General features: G+C 37.3%; 1 protein-coding gene across 3 annotated transcripts in view; it reads right to left on the bottom strand.

Moving 5' to 3' along the window:
- The window catches only part of PRR29 (proline rich 29), a 614,550-nt gene that overhangs the window by 2,898 nt on the left and 594,043 nt on the right, over positions 1-17,609 (bottom strand). The window contains exons 1-4 of one of the 3 annotated variants that reach the window (XM_026720517.2): positions 5,112-6,667; positions 2,562-2,646; positions 1,952-2,055; positions 46-242 (exon numbers count right to left, since the gene is read on the bottom strand). In XM_026720517.2, the coding sequence (XP_026576302.1) occupies positions 46-242; positions 1,952-2,055; positions 2,562-2,646; positions 5,112-5,168 (443 nt within the window). In that variant the 5' untranslated portion in view covers positions 5,169-6,667. Of the gene's footprint in view, positions 1-45; positions 243-1,951; positions 2,056-2,561; positions 2,647-5,111; positions 6,668-17,609 lie in introns of those variants that run through there. The other 2 variants (XM_026720518.2, XM_087918467.1) reach the window with 2 other exon arrangements.

Below are 17,609 nucleotides of genomic sequence, written 5' to 3' on the forward strand. Positions count from 1 at the left end.
TTTGATTGGTTATATTCTTTTTCCCATCTGCACAGTTTTGCTCACCCATCATCGTGTCTCCTCATTGACTGATCTGGGCCCACATGGTGAATGATAGGCTGCTGCTGTGTCAAATCTGAAGACTGAGATGGAGGTTTCCATGTTCTGAATGGAAGGGTGCTTGGATATGGTGCATAATGGTGGTGGAATACCATCTCAATCTCATCTTCCTGCTCTGTCTGCCAGGGGGTAAGGGATATCTGCTAGAAAGAAAGATTAGGACACTTAAGGCAGTGTTCCTTATCTCAAGGATCATAAACCCCAAATGGTTTTACCTGTGGCTGCCTTCAAATAGTCCTTTTAATAAATTGGTATTTCCTGTTGCAACAGCATGAGGTGAGCAATATACTGAAGTGAGATGATTCAACCTTTAAGGAATAGTAAAAACCTACTTCTACTTTGATAGGCTAGCAAACTATTACTTCTGACTGTCTTTCTCTGGCCACCTTCTCCAGCCCTTTCCAATTCTCAGTATTGTACCTCTCTCCTTCCTATAACTCATAATGGCCTTGACTTAGAAATCTGTTTATGTTCAAGTCTATTAATATTGCTGTTGTGACTGTTTTAGGCAGAACGTCTGCAGTAGGTAAAAGAGACATTGAAAAGGTGAGTTGTGAAAATAATAATTTATTATGCATAATAATCATAATTATGGATCATGAAGTTAGCCCCAGATAAATTTTGGATCCAGATCAGAAAAAGTTGAAAACTTCTAAGAACTGACTTGGTGCATCACATTCCTTTATTTCTCATGCGTAGAAAGACATGGATGTCAAGTCAGGGCTTGGAAGCAGTCAGCTGTTGAAGTTAGATCTTGAAGTCATGAGTACTAAAATTAATTTTATTATAAGTTACAGTAACAGAATCTTGCAATCAAAATGTATTTCTCTTCCCTCTTTCTTTATCTTAAGAGAATTGTGGATGGTCATACCTGAAATAGTTTTTCAAATTCTATTTCTGCATTGGAGTCAGATTTGTTTTATCTGACTTTGTCTTGGCTGCAACTCTTCTTACTGTTCCTCAAAGTCATTCTCACATCCAGTTATACATGCTGTGTCATTCAGTATTTTATGGACTTTAAATATATTTCAGATGATATGTCATTGCTTCAAATATATCTGTTCTTGCTTATATTCATTAGTAGCTACATTTCACATGCTAGGCCAGGAGTGTCATATTCAATTTCATTGAAAGCTACATCACAGCTGTGTTTTACCTTGTGGAGGTCGGGGTGTGTATTCAGGTGGGCTTGGCAATGGTGGGTATGGACAGCTTGATATCACTCATGTCAAGGGCACTTGTGGTGGCCCAGGTGGGGCTGGGGGATCCACCTTTGCTAGTAGTTTGTTTTGCTAACACTCTGCCAGTGAAAATGGAGCTGGGGGGGGGATGTGGCCCCCTGGGCTCAGGTTTGGCTGTGATGGTTTCCTGCAGCCCTCTGCCGGCAAAAAGGGCCTCTGCACACGGCCCTCCCAAGCTCCATTTTCACTGTCAGAGGCACTTCAGTTCTTCACTGTTTTCAGGTGGCCCTAATCTAATCACTCCATGGGCTGAATCTGGCCCATGGGCCTTGAGTTTGACACCCCTGTGCTAGATAGCCAATTAATTTCAGAACAACAAAATTATTATGCATCAGATATATCTCTTTGTAACAAAACTAGGCACATTCATTCTCACAACAGACTTAGATTTAAGGATGGAACCTATAATGTTGTCACTGAAAAATGCCAATCTATTCCATGATGGCTTCTGATATTTATGACCAAGGCACATGTTTTTCTGCTCTCCTGCCCATCAGTTGAAGCCAGTAGAAGGCAAGACAGTTGGCACAGAAATGCCTTCCCACCCTGTTTTTTCTGTATCAACTCTTCTGTCGTATGTAAAATTCATCCTAGATCAATGATCTACCTACCTGGCTTGGGTTGTGTTCAAAACATGCTGCTGCTGACATAGCCAAATTGTTCATTATCACTTGATGCATCTGGGCATTTTGTATCATCATTAGCTCTATTAAATCTTCCAGAAATTAAGAATACAATCAATATGCATTGATTTATTTATACATATAAACAAACAGCAATATCTAATATGAAAGAAGGAATTACAGAACCATTAGAGCAAAGGTGCACAACCTGAACTTATAGCATCACACACAGTCTCACAAGCTATCAGTATTTTCAGATTCCAATGTTCACGAGAGAAAGGAAAACTTTCTAAATACTTCACTGCAAAAACATATTAACTATATTTAGTTTTAATTAAATACAAGTGAAATGAAATCAAAATTAGTTTTAACATTGCACTTCCATATGTTCAAAGGCCAAGTTTGATTTTCAGCAAAGGAGAAGCTGTGCACACTTGTTATAGAGCTTAATGTTTAAAAATTGTGGCATTTTAATACATTAAATTCAATTTGAATAGTAACACATAGATATGTTCCAAGATAATCAGCTTTTTCTTTTAGGATCTCTTCCTTCCACCAATCTCAGTGCTCTAGCAAATTTGTAGTCCTGATTTCTTACTTTCTCTAATGTAGCTTGTGCAGCTGGACTGAGGAAGTATCCATGGCATCTGATGGAGAATGGTCAGTTCTGGCTCTTGAGTAATCTGAGAAACAATGGAAGGAAATTCAGAGAAGACTGTTGTGGGGACCCGACTCTTGCCACTTTTTCCCTGGATAAGCTTCTGTCATTATTGTTGTTTTATACAGAAGTTATACATCTGATTGAGCTAGTTTAAAACTTAAGCTAAATGCACAGCTAGGCATCCCTGGCTTATTTCCTCCCAGTGAATGTAATTTTGAATGGATGGGATCCAAATTCTTCTGATGGTTAAATAATTGCAAACAGCAATGTTGGTCTACATACTGTGAATCTCCTAGGAATCTTTTGCTACATCAGAATGGTCCTTTGCTCTCTCTTACACCAGGATGACTTTTCAGGATCATTCTTTACAATGATGCTGTCATACCTTTCACCATCTCCTTAAAGAGAAGCTTTATTCAGATTTCTGATCATGGGCAAAACTAAACCTTGTGGGATTTAAGGATTCCATGGAGGGCCCATTTGCTATAAGCCTCTAAAACTAGATTTTCTCCAAGATTCCCAGAACAACCTGCTCTAATGCCTACTGATGCCATCCCTTGTTCTCCCTGTCTTTCAAGTCAGCATGTAGGACAAATTCACGAAAATCAGAACAACAGTTTAAGTTAAACACTGATTTAAAGAACAACTGAACAACATTTGCATAACCAGATTGACTAATTAAATTCATCAACATAGTAATGAATAAAATTAACATTTAAATAGTTTAATAAAATTGAGACTACAAATGGGTAAACAATGTTTGCATTTCCACATCCCCCCTCTGAATTTGCCCCTTTAGCTACACTGCCCTTTTCTGATCTTCAGTCATTCAGCTGTTTCCCTCTGCTCAAGATACCTTCTTGAATTTGAGCCAGAGACTCCAGATTTTGGTTCTTATTTCTAAACTGAATTACAGAATTCCTGCTGCATTGCAGGAACCCCGTCAATTGGACAATTTGGTAGAAGTCTCCTCCTACTGCACCACACAACTTCCCTCTGTGATGTACAGCATTCAGGAGGAAATTGCATACTTTAGCAGAAGGGAGGCTCCTGCTTCATCAGACAATCCACAGCATGCCTGTCAAGCTATCTTTAAACCTGATTTAGTGCTCTTTCACTTCACCTAGAAGCTGATGAAAGATGGTGTTGTACCATAAAGCATGATTCCTTCTCCTGTGGCATTGCACAACTCCTTTCCTGTGCTTGTCAGCAATTGGACTAGTAATTTTTAAACATTTTAAAACACAATTTTGGTGATTTAGAGAAAGAACACTTAGCCCATAATTAAAAATAGCCCACCTAACAGCTGACAGAGTAGTAGAAGTGCTCCTCTGATTTCATTGCAGAGGCCTTCCCTTCATCCCCATCATTTATTCATTATGTCAATTCCTCTTTCCAAGACTGGAAGACCTAGTAAGTTCAATGGGGGAGTATCATTTGGAATAACTACTACAGGCTCTCCTATAGCTCACAGCTGAAGAGCTCTGGAAAATGTGGAAGTGCCCATGGAAAAGAAAGAATGAGGCAGGCCTGAGCCATCCCAAAGTGGGCAGTGGATGCTGAGCCAGTCCCTGGCCTGGGAGGTGCTAATGGAATGATTGGTGAGAGATGTCCAAATATATTTACAATTTTTAAAAAATGTATTAGAAATTTACCTCAACATTAATACAGCTAAGGACAACTTGAAGGCCTCTCAGATTTGGGCTACAGATGAAGGCAACATTGTCATGATATGGCAGAAAAAAGAAATCATGTTTCTTCCTGAGTAGATGATGGGAGGGATATGTGTGTTTCGGATGCCTCTCAGGATTGCTGCCAGGTGAAGATGTTAAACAAAGCTACTTGTCAGAGAAAAATTTCTAAGGGCAATTGGGCATGGCATGACTATTTGCAATCTATTGGTATGTTCTGTGGGCATAAGTCTACACAGGGTTTTTCTATCACCATTTTCAATTGCCAGAAAGGTGGCCAGGTTAGTTTTTCACTGCAATTGCAAAAGAGATCTGTGTGATTTGATTCACTTATTATCTCATTAGCTTTAATATATCTATTTACTTCATCAGCTTAATTAAAGCAGGGATATTATACCTAACTCCTCCAGTATCGACAGCTACATTATATAAAACTGCTCTCTCTGACTATTTTCCCTCCCTCTGAGGGAGTGGATAGAGATATATTAAATTTTATGCATTAATAAATATGCTAGACTTTTAGATGACACAATAATTTTTGCTATATTTTCATTTTCTTTTCTCCATTTGGGACTCAGGAGGGGTGTTACAATTAGTTATAGCACATGACATACATTGTCCTTTCCATTATGGTCTATCCTAGTCTATCCTACAGAACACACAGAATTTGGTGACCACTCAGAACTTGTCTTGGCTGGAACTGAATTAAGAAGACATGCAGGATTACAGAGGATCCTTCTCTCTGCTGCTCAGAGTGAGATACCTTTCAATATACCCACCCACCACAGTGACTTACTGGTTGCTGAATGAGGTAGACTTGTGGGGAGACAGCACTGTTGCCCCCTGGATTCATAGCAAGGTCTCACTGGTCAATAGAAAAATCAGCAGGAAGAAAGTTGTCAGACTGGTTACTAAGGGAGCTGTGTTTAAACATACCTAGCCTCCCCTTCCTGCAGGTGTTTTTCCTCTTTCAGTTTATAATTAGCTTATCAGGAGCATTGAATTTACGTAGCAAATAATACAATAATCACAGTACTCTCCCAAAGGTTAACTCTGAGTCTCAGTATTAATTCTAAGTCACTTGATTTTATTTTTAGATTTTTGCCATTCCAGTATGCTTGTCAAATACAAATGGATTGGGAGGGTATATTTTCCAGATAGACATTGACCTGTTTCCTATGTGAAAATAAGGTTGTTTTCTAAGACATAATATTTGTTAAAGAAAGGGGCTGGCAGAAGAAATAAAACAAGTTACCTACCAGTTGTCTGAGTGCAGCACATTTTGGCTTGATTATCCTTAGCTAGATTTTGGCTGGTCCCAACTGGGAAAAACATAGGTATACCACCCAAACAGCTAAGCTCTCTTCCTTTATGAAACAGCCTGTCTGCTCAAAAGTTCTGGCTAAGGTCATAACATTTGCTCAAAGTAGTTACTGAACTGACCCATCATTGTCTAGATTTACACAAAGCATTAAATCACACACTGAATTAACTGGATGGGTTGATGCAACACAGAAAGAGAGAAGAGGAGAGAAAGGAGGAGGAGGAGGAGGGAGAGCTGCTACTAACCAAGAAAACATGTCCTGTGAAGGCAGTCCCCCAAGATGTAGTTGGGAGAACATAGCCCTTGTGTGCTGTAGGCAGTCACAGCAGCTGCTTCTCATCTAGAGAATGGGTAAACAAATGGCATGAAGGAAAGTGGTGGTAGTGTTTTGAATTTTAATCTTCCAACCTTGTATTGACTTTATTTATTTATCTGAATTGTCAATCGCTTACAAGGTAATAGATATAAGTATAAACATGAGTAAGAATACAGGAAACAGGCACGAATAAATGGGGACAATAGGACAGGAATGGTAGGCACAATGGTGCACTTATGCATGCCCATTACAGACCTTTTAGGAATGGGGTGAGGTCAATAATGGTTAGCTTGAGGTTAAAGGAGTGGAGGTTAGAGGATGTAACAACAGAGTCAGGTAGTGCATTCCAGGCATTGACCACTTTGTTGCTGAAGTTGTATTTTCTGCAATCAAGTTTGATGCGGTTTACATTGAGTTTGTATCTGTTGTGTGCTCTTGTATTGTTGTGGTTGAAACTGAAATAGTCATTGACTGGTAGGACATTGTAGCAGATAATTGTGTGTGCTACACTTAAGTCTAACTGTACATGGTGTAGTTCAAGGTTGTCCAAGCCCCAAATCTCAAGCCTGGTGATATAGGGTATTCTGTTGTAAGCAGAGGTGAAATACTCTTCTTGTGAAATATTTCTGGACTCGCTTGATTGTATTAATGTCTGATATGCAGTGTGGACTCCAGACTGATCAGCTGTATTCAAGTATTGGTCTTGCAAAAGTTTTGTATATTCTAGTTACCAATTTGATATTTCCGAAGGAGAAGCTCGTAAGATTAGATTTACAACTCTTAATGCCTTTTTGGCAATGCTGTTACAGTGAGCTCTGGCACTTAGGTCATTTGATGTGAGAACTCTAAGGTCCTTGACAGAGTGAGGATCATCAACAAGGTCATATCCACCTAGTTTGTATTTAGTGTACTGATTTTTTTTTACCAAAGTGTAGGACAGAGCATTTGTTGGTCGAGATTTGGAGTTGCCAGATGTTTGACCATTCATAATCAAGGTCGCTTTGAAGGATAGTAGCATTGTCAGTGGTGTTGAATAGTTTTACGTCATCCACAAAGAGGATGCAGTTGCTTATAAGGTGATTGTAAAGGTTATTTATATAGAGTATAAAGAGTGTAGGTCCTAGAACGCTGCCTTGGGGGACACCACTGTTAACTGGAGCAGGGTTTGATATAGTGCTCCCTATTTTTACTATTTGTTGCCTGTTTGACAGGAATGCAGTAATCCACTTATGGAGAGATCCAGAAATGCCATAAGAGTTTAGTTTTAACAGTAGTTTGTCGTGTTCCACTGAATCAAAGGCTTTGCAGAAGTCTACATAAATTGCACCTATAGCTTTACCCTGGTCAAGTAGAGTAGTCCATATGTTTTTGCAGTGTAGGAGTTGTAGATTGCAGGACAATTTTTTCCTGAAACCAAATTGTTTTTTGGAGAGTAGGTTGTTTGACTCTAAGTGGAGAGTGATGAATTGGTTAATGATTGATTCCATGACTTTGCACATGACACAACACTGTGAGATTGGTCTGTAGTTTTCAACCAGGCTGGGGTCACCTTTTTTGAAGGTAGGGATGACTGTAGCTGAGGACCATAGGTTTGGTAAGGAGCTGGTTCTGAATGATATCTCACATATAATGCTTAGGAGTTCCGCTATGGCGGAGGAGAGCTTTTTAAAGAAGTATGCACATAATCCATCGGGGCCAATAGATAGGGATGGTTTTATGTTTCGTAGTGCCTTTTCTGCATTATCTTCTGTAAAGTCAATATATAGTAGGTCATTACAGTTAGTTGTGGCACAATTAGGAAATGTGGGGCATGAATTATTGTTGTTTACAAAGACTGAACTGAAGAATGTGTTAAAGAGATTGGCCTTAACAGATTCATGGTTGCAGTCTTTCCCATTTGGTCCCACTTGTGTGAAGAAAGAAAGTGTGTAGAGTCTCACCTTTCCAGAAAAACTCCTGCACCACCACAAACCTATTTGACCATCCTGTTCCAATGTTGAATTGTTTAATGAGATCTGATGTCATCAACCTCTTCTGTTGAGACTCTGTTCTAGAAAGATTAAATGCAAACTTTTCCAATCAAATAAGGTAAGGTAGTGTGCATTTCAGAAAAATGAAAATCAGATAAAAAATTGACCTATCCTTTTATAATTGTACAGTGTTCCCCCTAATTAGGCAGAGTTTTTCCAGGAACTGAAAATATTCTGCAGTATCAGCCAGCATTACTACACTGGTACAAGTTAGGGGAGAATTGCTAATTAGCTGAAAAAAATAAGCTTAGGCAGAACAAGGAGATAAGTGAATAGACTATCACCAGGAGTGATACTATATATGCCTTGAGGGCTTCTTGCACAAGTGTCATAGAACTGGGAGGCTATATAATGTTATGGCATAAATTCAATTAAATCACAATTTCTGCTTTTATGACTTGTTCATTGGGAGGTTTTTTGCTCTTTCCACAACCTGTGAATCTATTCTTTGGCTCAAAAAGACCATATTTCTCCTGTCTCACTTTACAGAAGTGTAGCTGAGGAAGATTTTCTGAGTTTTGCTTTGTTTCTTCTGTTCTAAATTAACCTGTCTCCTAATAAGGTTATTTTTCACTAAGGAAAAGATGGCTGTCTGATTAAGTGGATTGTTGGATTAGGCAGGCACAAGGATAGACCTAAAGTCTGATACACCATGGGAAAAAACATCTTAACTTGGAAGAGTGGAAAGACTTAAAGGCAAAATAATTTAGAAGCAAAACCTACAATTTGTTCTCTTGTTCAAAAGAGACAGAATTAAAATCATGCAGGATAATTTTGTTCTCAATTTGGGGAGCCCCATAGGAGAATTGCTAAGGCATGTGCATCCTTTTCAAACAGCCTACTGGTCATGGGATGATCTATGTTGAAAATACAAAGGATATGGGTCATACCCATATCAAATGTATTAGCTGATGATGGCAATAGCTTGTAGGTTTGTAAGGAGTTTCTAGGTTAGAGATCCTAATTTATATGTAGAAAAGCAGGAATATTCTTGGGAATAATTTTGTTTGGGCTGTACCTGGTGCATACTAATAAAATATGTCCCAATTCACTGGCATTATCTTCACTATTATCAGGGAATGCTTCCTCTGTTACGTTTTCAGGCTGCATCATGACTCAACCTAATCTAAAATATGTTACTCAAAAATCATGATAGATCAAAATCATGATGAATGGCAAAGTCGGTAAGTATGGGCTTATCTGTTGGCAAAACTGGCATATGGAAGATTGTAATGTGGAATGTAAAAGAAGTAAATAGTAAAGTGAGTGCAAATGAAATGAACCTATTTTTATCTGTATAACAAAGAGAATCAGAAGAGATGTAATTGCTTTGAAGAAAGATAATCTGATCATATGGACCGGAATTGATTAATGCACACAGATAAGATAAGGTAGACATTTAATTATGAGTGACATAATTATGACTGATATGTCAGAAAACATGAACAGATATTTTTTAAAATATTGTGGATTCAGAATGAAATAAGAATGTGTAAGTTGGTGAAAATTTGCATATTGTAGTAGAAGAACTAAAGATGAGTTTTGGGGAAATATGTGCAACTTTTTAAATAAATGCTATGGCAGGGAGTGACATGAATGGATGGGAGGTCAAGACAAGTGTTTGCAGATTGACTGAACCATTTGAAAATCCATGAATAAGGACAGTGATAGTGTGTTGGGTACCTGCTTAGAAAAACGCATGTTTGCTTCAAATGTATGATGTAAGCATATGTCTCTTCATGAGTACACATGGAGAAGAAATGATTTGAAGAACATGATTGATTTGATTGGTTATGATGAAACTCAAGAGAATTAATGAAGGATTTAAAAGTGATAAGAGATTCTGAATTACTTGGTAGTGTTAAAAGTGGTTGTAGGGGGAAATTATATAAGTAAAAGAAAATAAAGAAGTGAAAACAGTTTGAATGCAGTTGAATGCAAATTAATAATTAAATTAATCTTCCAACAATAAAAATAGAAATTGGACACAATGGATGCGAGAGCAGCTTGAAATAGATGACAAAAATGGAATCAGAAAACAAATATATGTGGAAAAAATATATGGGATGCAAGGAAGGGGAAGGTTGGATGGAATTAAAAACAGAGGAGAAATATTAAAATACAAATCAAAAGACAATAGGTAAATCAACAAACAGGCATGGTGAAGGCAACGATGCTTTGCAAGTATAGAAGGAACGAATGGGCCTAGGGTGTTGGTGTGTGGGTGTGGGTGTGTGTTTTATACTCTTATTTCTGAGTAAATGTGTCAAAGATTATGATAACCATATATTTGAAAGTTCATATTGCTTAATTTACTGTAGAGACATACCAATTTATTTTTATTTTTTGAGATTCAGTAAAGATCATATATATTGCAACTTAATAAGTGGAAATGATGCTATATGTTAAGAGGAGGAAAAACTTGGGATTTTGTTTGGATAGAGGTTTACCCAGCACCCAGGAAATCAATAGGTCTCTGCCCAATAAAATAAAACAAAATATTCTGACATCCTGGCTGGTGGGAACCATGATGAAGGAAGACAGAACATATTGTCCCTGAAACATATCCTTTCTGAAGAGCAGTTGATGTTTATTTCCCTGTTAGTAAGTAAAACTTTTTCCTGCTGGCTGGGAGAGGAAACAGAGATGGAAAATCCACTAGCTGATGTTTCGAAGCTATTGCACATCACAATTGTAAGGGTAGCATTACTCCCTGTACTACTAGGGGTGGTATCTATACTCCCTGGCACAATAAAGGTCAATAGTGGAGATGGTACAGTTTATAGCAATATTTCTGTTGGTCAAGGGACACACATAAAAAAGGCAGAGCTTTCACTGCACCCATCCCTATTCTCTTGAGTTTCTTGACCATATCTTGTGAACACCTCTGCTCCAATTCAAGAAAAATTAACATAGCCATGAGAAAATATTCCAAGTTATTTTAAAGCTCTTCTCTCAGTTTTTCATTAAATGAAAAGTTATTCTCAATAGAAATATTTGTAGAGCTTGCAGAACAGGTATATCTCAAAAAGCAAGCTTTTGCATTAATCTCTCTGATGGATTAACTTAGCTTTTATTTAAGTATCAGATTGTGAAGCTTTTTTTCTAAAAGTGGATTATTGGTTGTGGAACAATCTTGTCATATATTTCACCTGCCACTTGAAAAGACAGCTGGCTGAATCCAATTTTCATTTTTCCAGTTTGAAGCTGCAGTTTTAACCCCAATGACTCCCTTAGTCCTACTTTTATAATTTTATGATTGTAGCTTTTTATTGTATTTATTTATTTATTAGAGTTATAATATGTAAAGTTAAAGAATATAAAACCCATGGCTGTTTGTAATGTAAGTTAACTCAAATACATTTTTATGAAAGTGAGCAAGTTAATCCAAGCAAGTTGGAAATAGACGGTTTTAGGATTCTAGAATTGGGAGACAATCTTGCCATTCAATCCAAAGAAGCAGTGGGGTAGCTGGAAGAGAACCAGGTGATCCACAACAGGCTTGCTGGTAATGTTGGAAAGTGATCCAATGTGTCAGGTTCAGAAGGGAAACAACAAATTTTCAAAATCAGGAACTCCAGACACGCAGGCCCATATTACGTGCCTGCCTTTTTTTATCTCTCCCAGGACACCACTTAATACTTTGTGGGGCTTTTGAACCTAAGGTGTATGTGGTTGATGAGCTTATCTTTGGCTTCTGACATATTATGGATCAATAAAGTGGCATTTCCTCTGTCAAAGATGTTTAGTGACCCCCTTACTGGCCACACCAGAGTAGCAGAGAAAGGGTTGCTTTAACAAACTGAAGTACAGGCAAGATGCAAACCTATAGCTATGGTATCTGGAGGAGCATCACTGAACCCTGGAATTAGTTTGTCTCTCTTTTAAATGCAGTTTTAACACAAATGACTACCATCAAAATAATGATTGAATGGAGAAATGTAGGTGGAGAAAGATGATTGACTAGAGAAGTGAATCCAGGTCCATCTTAATTCAAGCCTGACATGTTATGCATTACACATCACTCACCAATGCCCCACAATACAGTTTTGTCCACTAGCTTCACGAGATAGATTGGGTAAGAGAAGACTGGCTCAAGGTCAACCAACAGCAGGGTTCTTTTTGTCCAATGGAAGACTTAAACTTGTGTCTTCCCTGAACCAATATTATTTGTTCATGAGAGTCTTTTGGTAGCTCCTTCCCTTCCTTCAGAAGTTAGGAATTTATTGCCTAAATATTGCTAACCTGCTACATATTCATGATTTTCGGTCAGTTTAACCAAGAGACCAATTATAGTTCTAAAATGAGGACCTATCCATGCTGAGGAGAAAAAGGAGAAGAAGAAGAAGAAAAAAAAAGAAAACAGCTTTCCCATCTTCTGGAGAAGGTAATTTTAATATTCCCAGAGACTTGAAGAAAAAGCAAGTCCCTGCATCCAATATCAAAGTGACTTAACTGTTCAACTTCAAGTCATCTGGTGCTGATTCTCTTCCTAGAAGAAAAATACCCACACAGTAAGAAGCCAGTGGATAAGGAAAAAGCTGCAGACAATTGCAGAAATAAAAAGAGGATGCCAAGTACAGTTATCAAACTGTCTGGCCAATGCTAGTTGTTCCAAGTCAGCAGGAGGAGCTGTTAGCTTTACATTCTCAACTGCAATACTTTTGTCTTTTTTTTAAAAAAAAATAAACAAATAAACTGACTTTTCAAGCATATTGAAGACAAAATGGGGGAGTGAATATGCTCATTGGGAATGGAAGGCTGATGTTAGATGGGAAGAAAAAGAAAAAGAAAACTGCAGTTAATAGAAGATAATTCAGGCAAGGAAGAAGAGGAAGAAAATAACAAATAGAATTACTTGGACTGAAACAAGTTTTCATTATATACCCTAGTATTGTATTACCACTTGTTTGTCCAGGTGCTAAAGGAAGCATCTTCTGGGAAGTATAGGGTGCTTGGAAATGGGATATGGTTCTACAGAGTCCATTAATCTGATCCAACTGATGTCCACTTTTATATCTGCTGAATCTGCTGAGATTTTTGTTTGTAAATCACTTTTTACTATGTGAAGACTTACACAGAAATATGCTAAATAGTTGCAATCTTCCATTTTGCAAAGCACTTACATTTAAAACTTCTATAGTTTAGGCTGAGAAAAGTGGCTGGCTCAAACAGTGAGCTTCATTTCCTAGCAGAGATTTTGAATTCAGTTTTCCCAGCTTCAAGTCAAAATTGTACCTTTACACTATATTCCCCAATTTTGGCCCCTAAAGAGTTGTTGGACTTTCTTTCTTTCTTTCTTTCTTTCTTTCTTTCTTTCTTTCTTTCTTTCTTTCTTTCTTTCTTTCTTTCTTTCTTTCTTTCTTTCTCTTTCCTCCTTTCTTTTTCTTCCCTTTCTTTCCATCCTTCCCTTTCTTTCTTCTCTATTTGTTCGTTTGTGTGTTTATTTAATTATTTCATATGTTACTCATCTCACCCAAAGGTGGCAATAGGTGGTTTACAAATACAATTGCTATTAATCATAACCTGGAATTCTAGGGATAATAACAGATGTAATTTCACACATCTGCAAAATGTTAGGATAGGGGATGCTGATGTTGACTCAAATCTTTCAGTAGCATAGCTATCATGGATACAAGAAGAATTTTCTTGTAATGATACTGCACATATGTCAACTTAAGCAAATGAGATGAATAGTACTTGGTTTGATTATGTGATGAACCTATGACACATATGCCACAGGTGACAGTCATATTTTTGATTACACACTAGGCTTCCAAAAGTTCTGTGAGAAAGCGTTGCTTTGTAGGGGCTCTGAGGCTTCTAAAAATCATGCAAGTGTCTTATGTAATTTTCTGAAGCTTCAAAGGATCCTTGAGAGCAGGGCCCTTTTTGTGCAAATCCCATGGAATCCAGAGAGGAGAATTTTGAGACGAGGTCTGGAGAAGTCTCTTTTGACCAGGGTAGAATATGAGTGTGACATGCTAGCAGAATTAAGGCAGGCATTTTCTGAATTTTTGGCATGCATTTGGCTTAAGAAATTACATGAACAGTCATTGGCTCAAATACGAAGTTGATTTCAAGTGTTCTGTTCCTTACTTAATGCTAATTTGCAGGCTAGGAATGTTTATGTAAAGTTCTGCTATCAGTTTGACAATCAGGAATCTATTTCACCCATTAGTTACAAATAGTCCTCAACTTAAAGGCATTGTTTATTGACCAAAGTTACAATGCCACTATAGAAAAGTAACTTACAACTGGTGCTTGCACTTTCAGTTGGCACCCTCATGGCCATGTGATCAAAATTTAGGTACTTGGCATTATTTCCAAATGCATTTAATTTATTATTATCATTAATTTAATTGCATTTAATTTATTTTTATTATTATTATTTTTAGCATTAGCATTATTATTAGCATTATTAGCATTATTATTAGCATTATTAGCATTAGTATTATCATTAGCATTATTTCCAAATGCATTGTCCTGGGGTTACTTGATCATCATTTGTGATCAACCAGTTTCCCACAAACTCAGCAGTTGGATTCACTTAAAAGTGCTGTGATTCACCTAACTGCCATGATTCACTTAACAATGACGGTAAACAGTTATAAAATTAGACACAGCTCACTTAACAACCACTTTACTTAGCAACAGAAATTCTGGTTGCAATTGTAATTGAGGATTACCTGTATTTGCTTCCCATCACTTCTGCAGCATCCATTTTGCCCACATAGGGATACTGAATTTATCTAAATAACAGAAACCAAGCAGATTTTTCCTCCAAACGTTTTCTGGCAAACTTCCATCTTACAAACAATGAAAAGGCTCTTTTTGAAATATTCTATTCTGGTAGTGGATGGTTATTGTAAGATAAACTCTTGGGACTCCAGCTGGAGAATCACAGATGTTGCAGAGGCAGGAAATCTGCAGCCTACAAGATGTTAGTGAAGTCCAATTTCCATCATATTTGCTCACTGTTGAATGCTAAGAATCATCATCAACATTCTAATTCTTTCATTCCTTTTATTGCCAAAGAAATGTGTATGGATCTGGCGTGCACATGTTTTTTAAAAAATCAACGTCTCTGTAGTGTTGATTAATTCAATCCTCTCCCCAGAATTACAGTTCTTGCATCTGGCTCATAACTAGTTGGAGAGTTACTTTGTCTTTCCTGAAAATACAAATTTATCTAGAGATAAAGAAAAATGTCCTTGAATGTGTTGAAATAGTGACAGATCCTAGTGTTGCAAAGGGAAAGATTAATCCAGTCCCAGTGCTACTTCACTTAGTTTACAGGGTCCTATTCATCAGTGTCACAAAGAAGCCAACAGATTAGTTGGACCTCACAGCTCTTTCCTAAATCCAAAGCCTGTTTGACAGATTTCTTAGTTCAGCTGGAGAAAATGCAGTCTTATGAGAAATCAGGTATGAAAATGCATAGAAAGGGCTTCTCTGAGATGCAGTAGTCCCTTCAAATACCACCTTGACAGAACAAACTTAGTCCATAATTTACCAAAACTTCAGCCTGAAAGCATCTTTTGGATTGCATATGATATTGCCAGGAAAAAATGGTGCCACATCTTTCAATCCACTACTCCCTACTTCTAGTGGATCCATCAATCCACTATGGACACTGGAGATAAGGATTTATTATTTTGAAGCAAGCTGCTTTTCTTGTTGTATTTTTGGGCCTGAATCGCCCAAAGAAAAGTCTAGGGTTGTAAACTAAACTAACATCCCAGAAGAAGGGAATGATAAACCATTTCTACATTGTTCCTGAGCAAAACCCATCCACATGAAAACATAGCCAATAAGAGCTAAACTTGATTTAAAGGAAGGTTCACCTTTTTATTAATTTGATGGATTGCATTGCTGTCTGAGAGCCATTGACACAGATCAGTTTAAAACCACAACAATCATGTTAAGATACACAGTTGCAACAAATATGCAGCGAGTATTAAGAGGAAAAGTTTGTTTCCAATTCAATAGAACAGCAAAGATCTCCCATTGTTTGTAATATTTCTTCTAGAAATACGAATTCTTCAAACCAAAAGATCTGCAATAACTGTCAATATAAATATCTCCTGCAAATTACAATATTATTATCTATGCTTATTACAATTTTCTCTCTTTTTACTTTTGCTGAATTTAATCCTGAAGTATTTTACATGCAGCCTAGTCTTGTTTATATTGGGGTAATGGTGAACAACTTCTGCAAACCTTGCCTCTCCAGCATTTGTGACCAGATGTCCTAATGGTAGGGCTGGCATTGCAGCTTCCTTCTCCAAAAGGCAAAGCAAAAGCAATAGAAAATAAGCCTTGTTGTTCATTTTGCCTCTGCTTTGTCTTATAAGGTTTTGCTTTTAAATTTATTTTTTCTTCAGCAATTTCTAGTATTCAACAACAAGAGTGTGTCTACATGGTTTTTAAACAAGCCATGCATCATAGAAATGCTTGAGGTTAAGAGGATGGTGTTAAAGAAGGGGAACATAAAACTCAAAAGATTTTCTGCTATATGATTCTGAAGGTAACACCAGTTCCTTTAGGGGGCAAAAGATGCCTATGAAAGAACATTCAGAATACAGCCTGCCTATTTCTATTTTCCCCATTCCTCACTTAAAACCTCATTATTTGATTAAACATTTGGGCATCTCTAATCACAGTGTTTTATGTTTTTTTAAATTCCTCTCCAAGAATAGTGGGACAGAGATGATTTCACATTGGGAGTTTAAATTGGTTGCATGAAACTAATGGACTTTTTAATGAGTCTGAATTAAGGGGTGGGTAAGCATTCAAAGGACATTTTAAGGATTCCTGGGACTGGTGAGGAGTGCTTCAATTATAAGATATGGTTTTGGGGTTAGATGAAGTGGCAGGGAATTTATCCTGGTTTGATAATTCAAGAACTAAAATTCCTGGTTTGGAGAATTCTGAAAGGGATCTGATGTCAAAGAAGACTATATATTTACTAACATAAGAAAAGTCTGATAAGTAATAGGATTGTGTGGTGAATCAGGCTTTGAGGTATATGGAAATGCAAACCTAGTGCCTGCCTGCAGTTCTTTAAACCAGACATATCTTCTTTCTAAAATTATCTCTTCACCTGCGATGGATCCCAAGAAAAGCAAACAGCTATGTTAAAGAATTGTAGTAAAGTATTATATTTACACGAAGCAGCTTTTTAGAACAAAGGCTGAAGTCCTAATAGGAAATTTTAAGTAAGGCAGTATACAAATTTAATAAATAAATACAATAAAGAGGAATTATACCCCGAGATTTTCAGAAAGTTCATATTTGCATCAGTTTCCAAATTACTACAATTCAAATGGACAGAATGGCTTCATTGGCCTGAGAGAAACCACATAATAGCGGAGTTGTAAACTTGTTTGGCTGGCATTAAATTTGCTGCTCCAATGACATATGACATAGAAATGAGCAAATCTTACCTTCAACCTTATAAATAACTAGTCTGTAATAATATATAATTAGAGATACAACAAATTGGTAGGGACTTGGGAGAGGCATATGTATGTCTAAATCAGGATGTGTTGATTTCATTGTGGGATGCATCAAGGCCAGGTGGGCATGGCCAGATTGACATCACTCATGTCAGGTGCATCT

This window comes from Pseudonaja textilis, chromosome Z (assembly GCF_049901715.1).
Source record: "Pseudonaja textilis isolate UNSWEBS1 chromosome Z, rPseTex1.2, whole genome shotgun sequence".
In the NCBI taxonomy this organism is placed as follows: domain Eukaryota; kingdom Metazoa; phylum Chordata; class Lepidosauria; order Squamata; family Elapidae; genus Pseudonaja; species Pseudonaja textilis.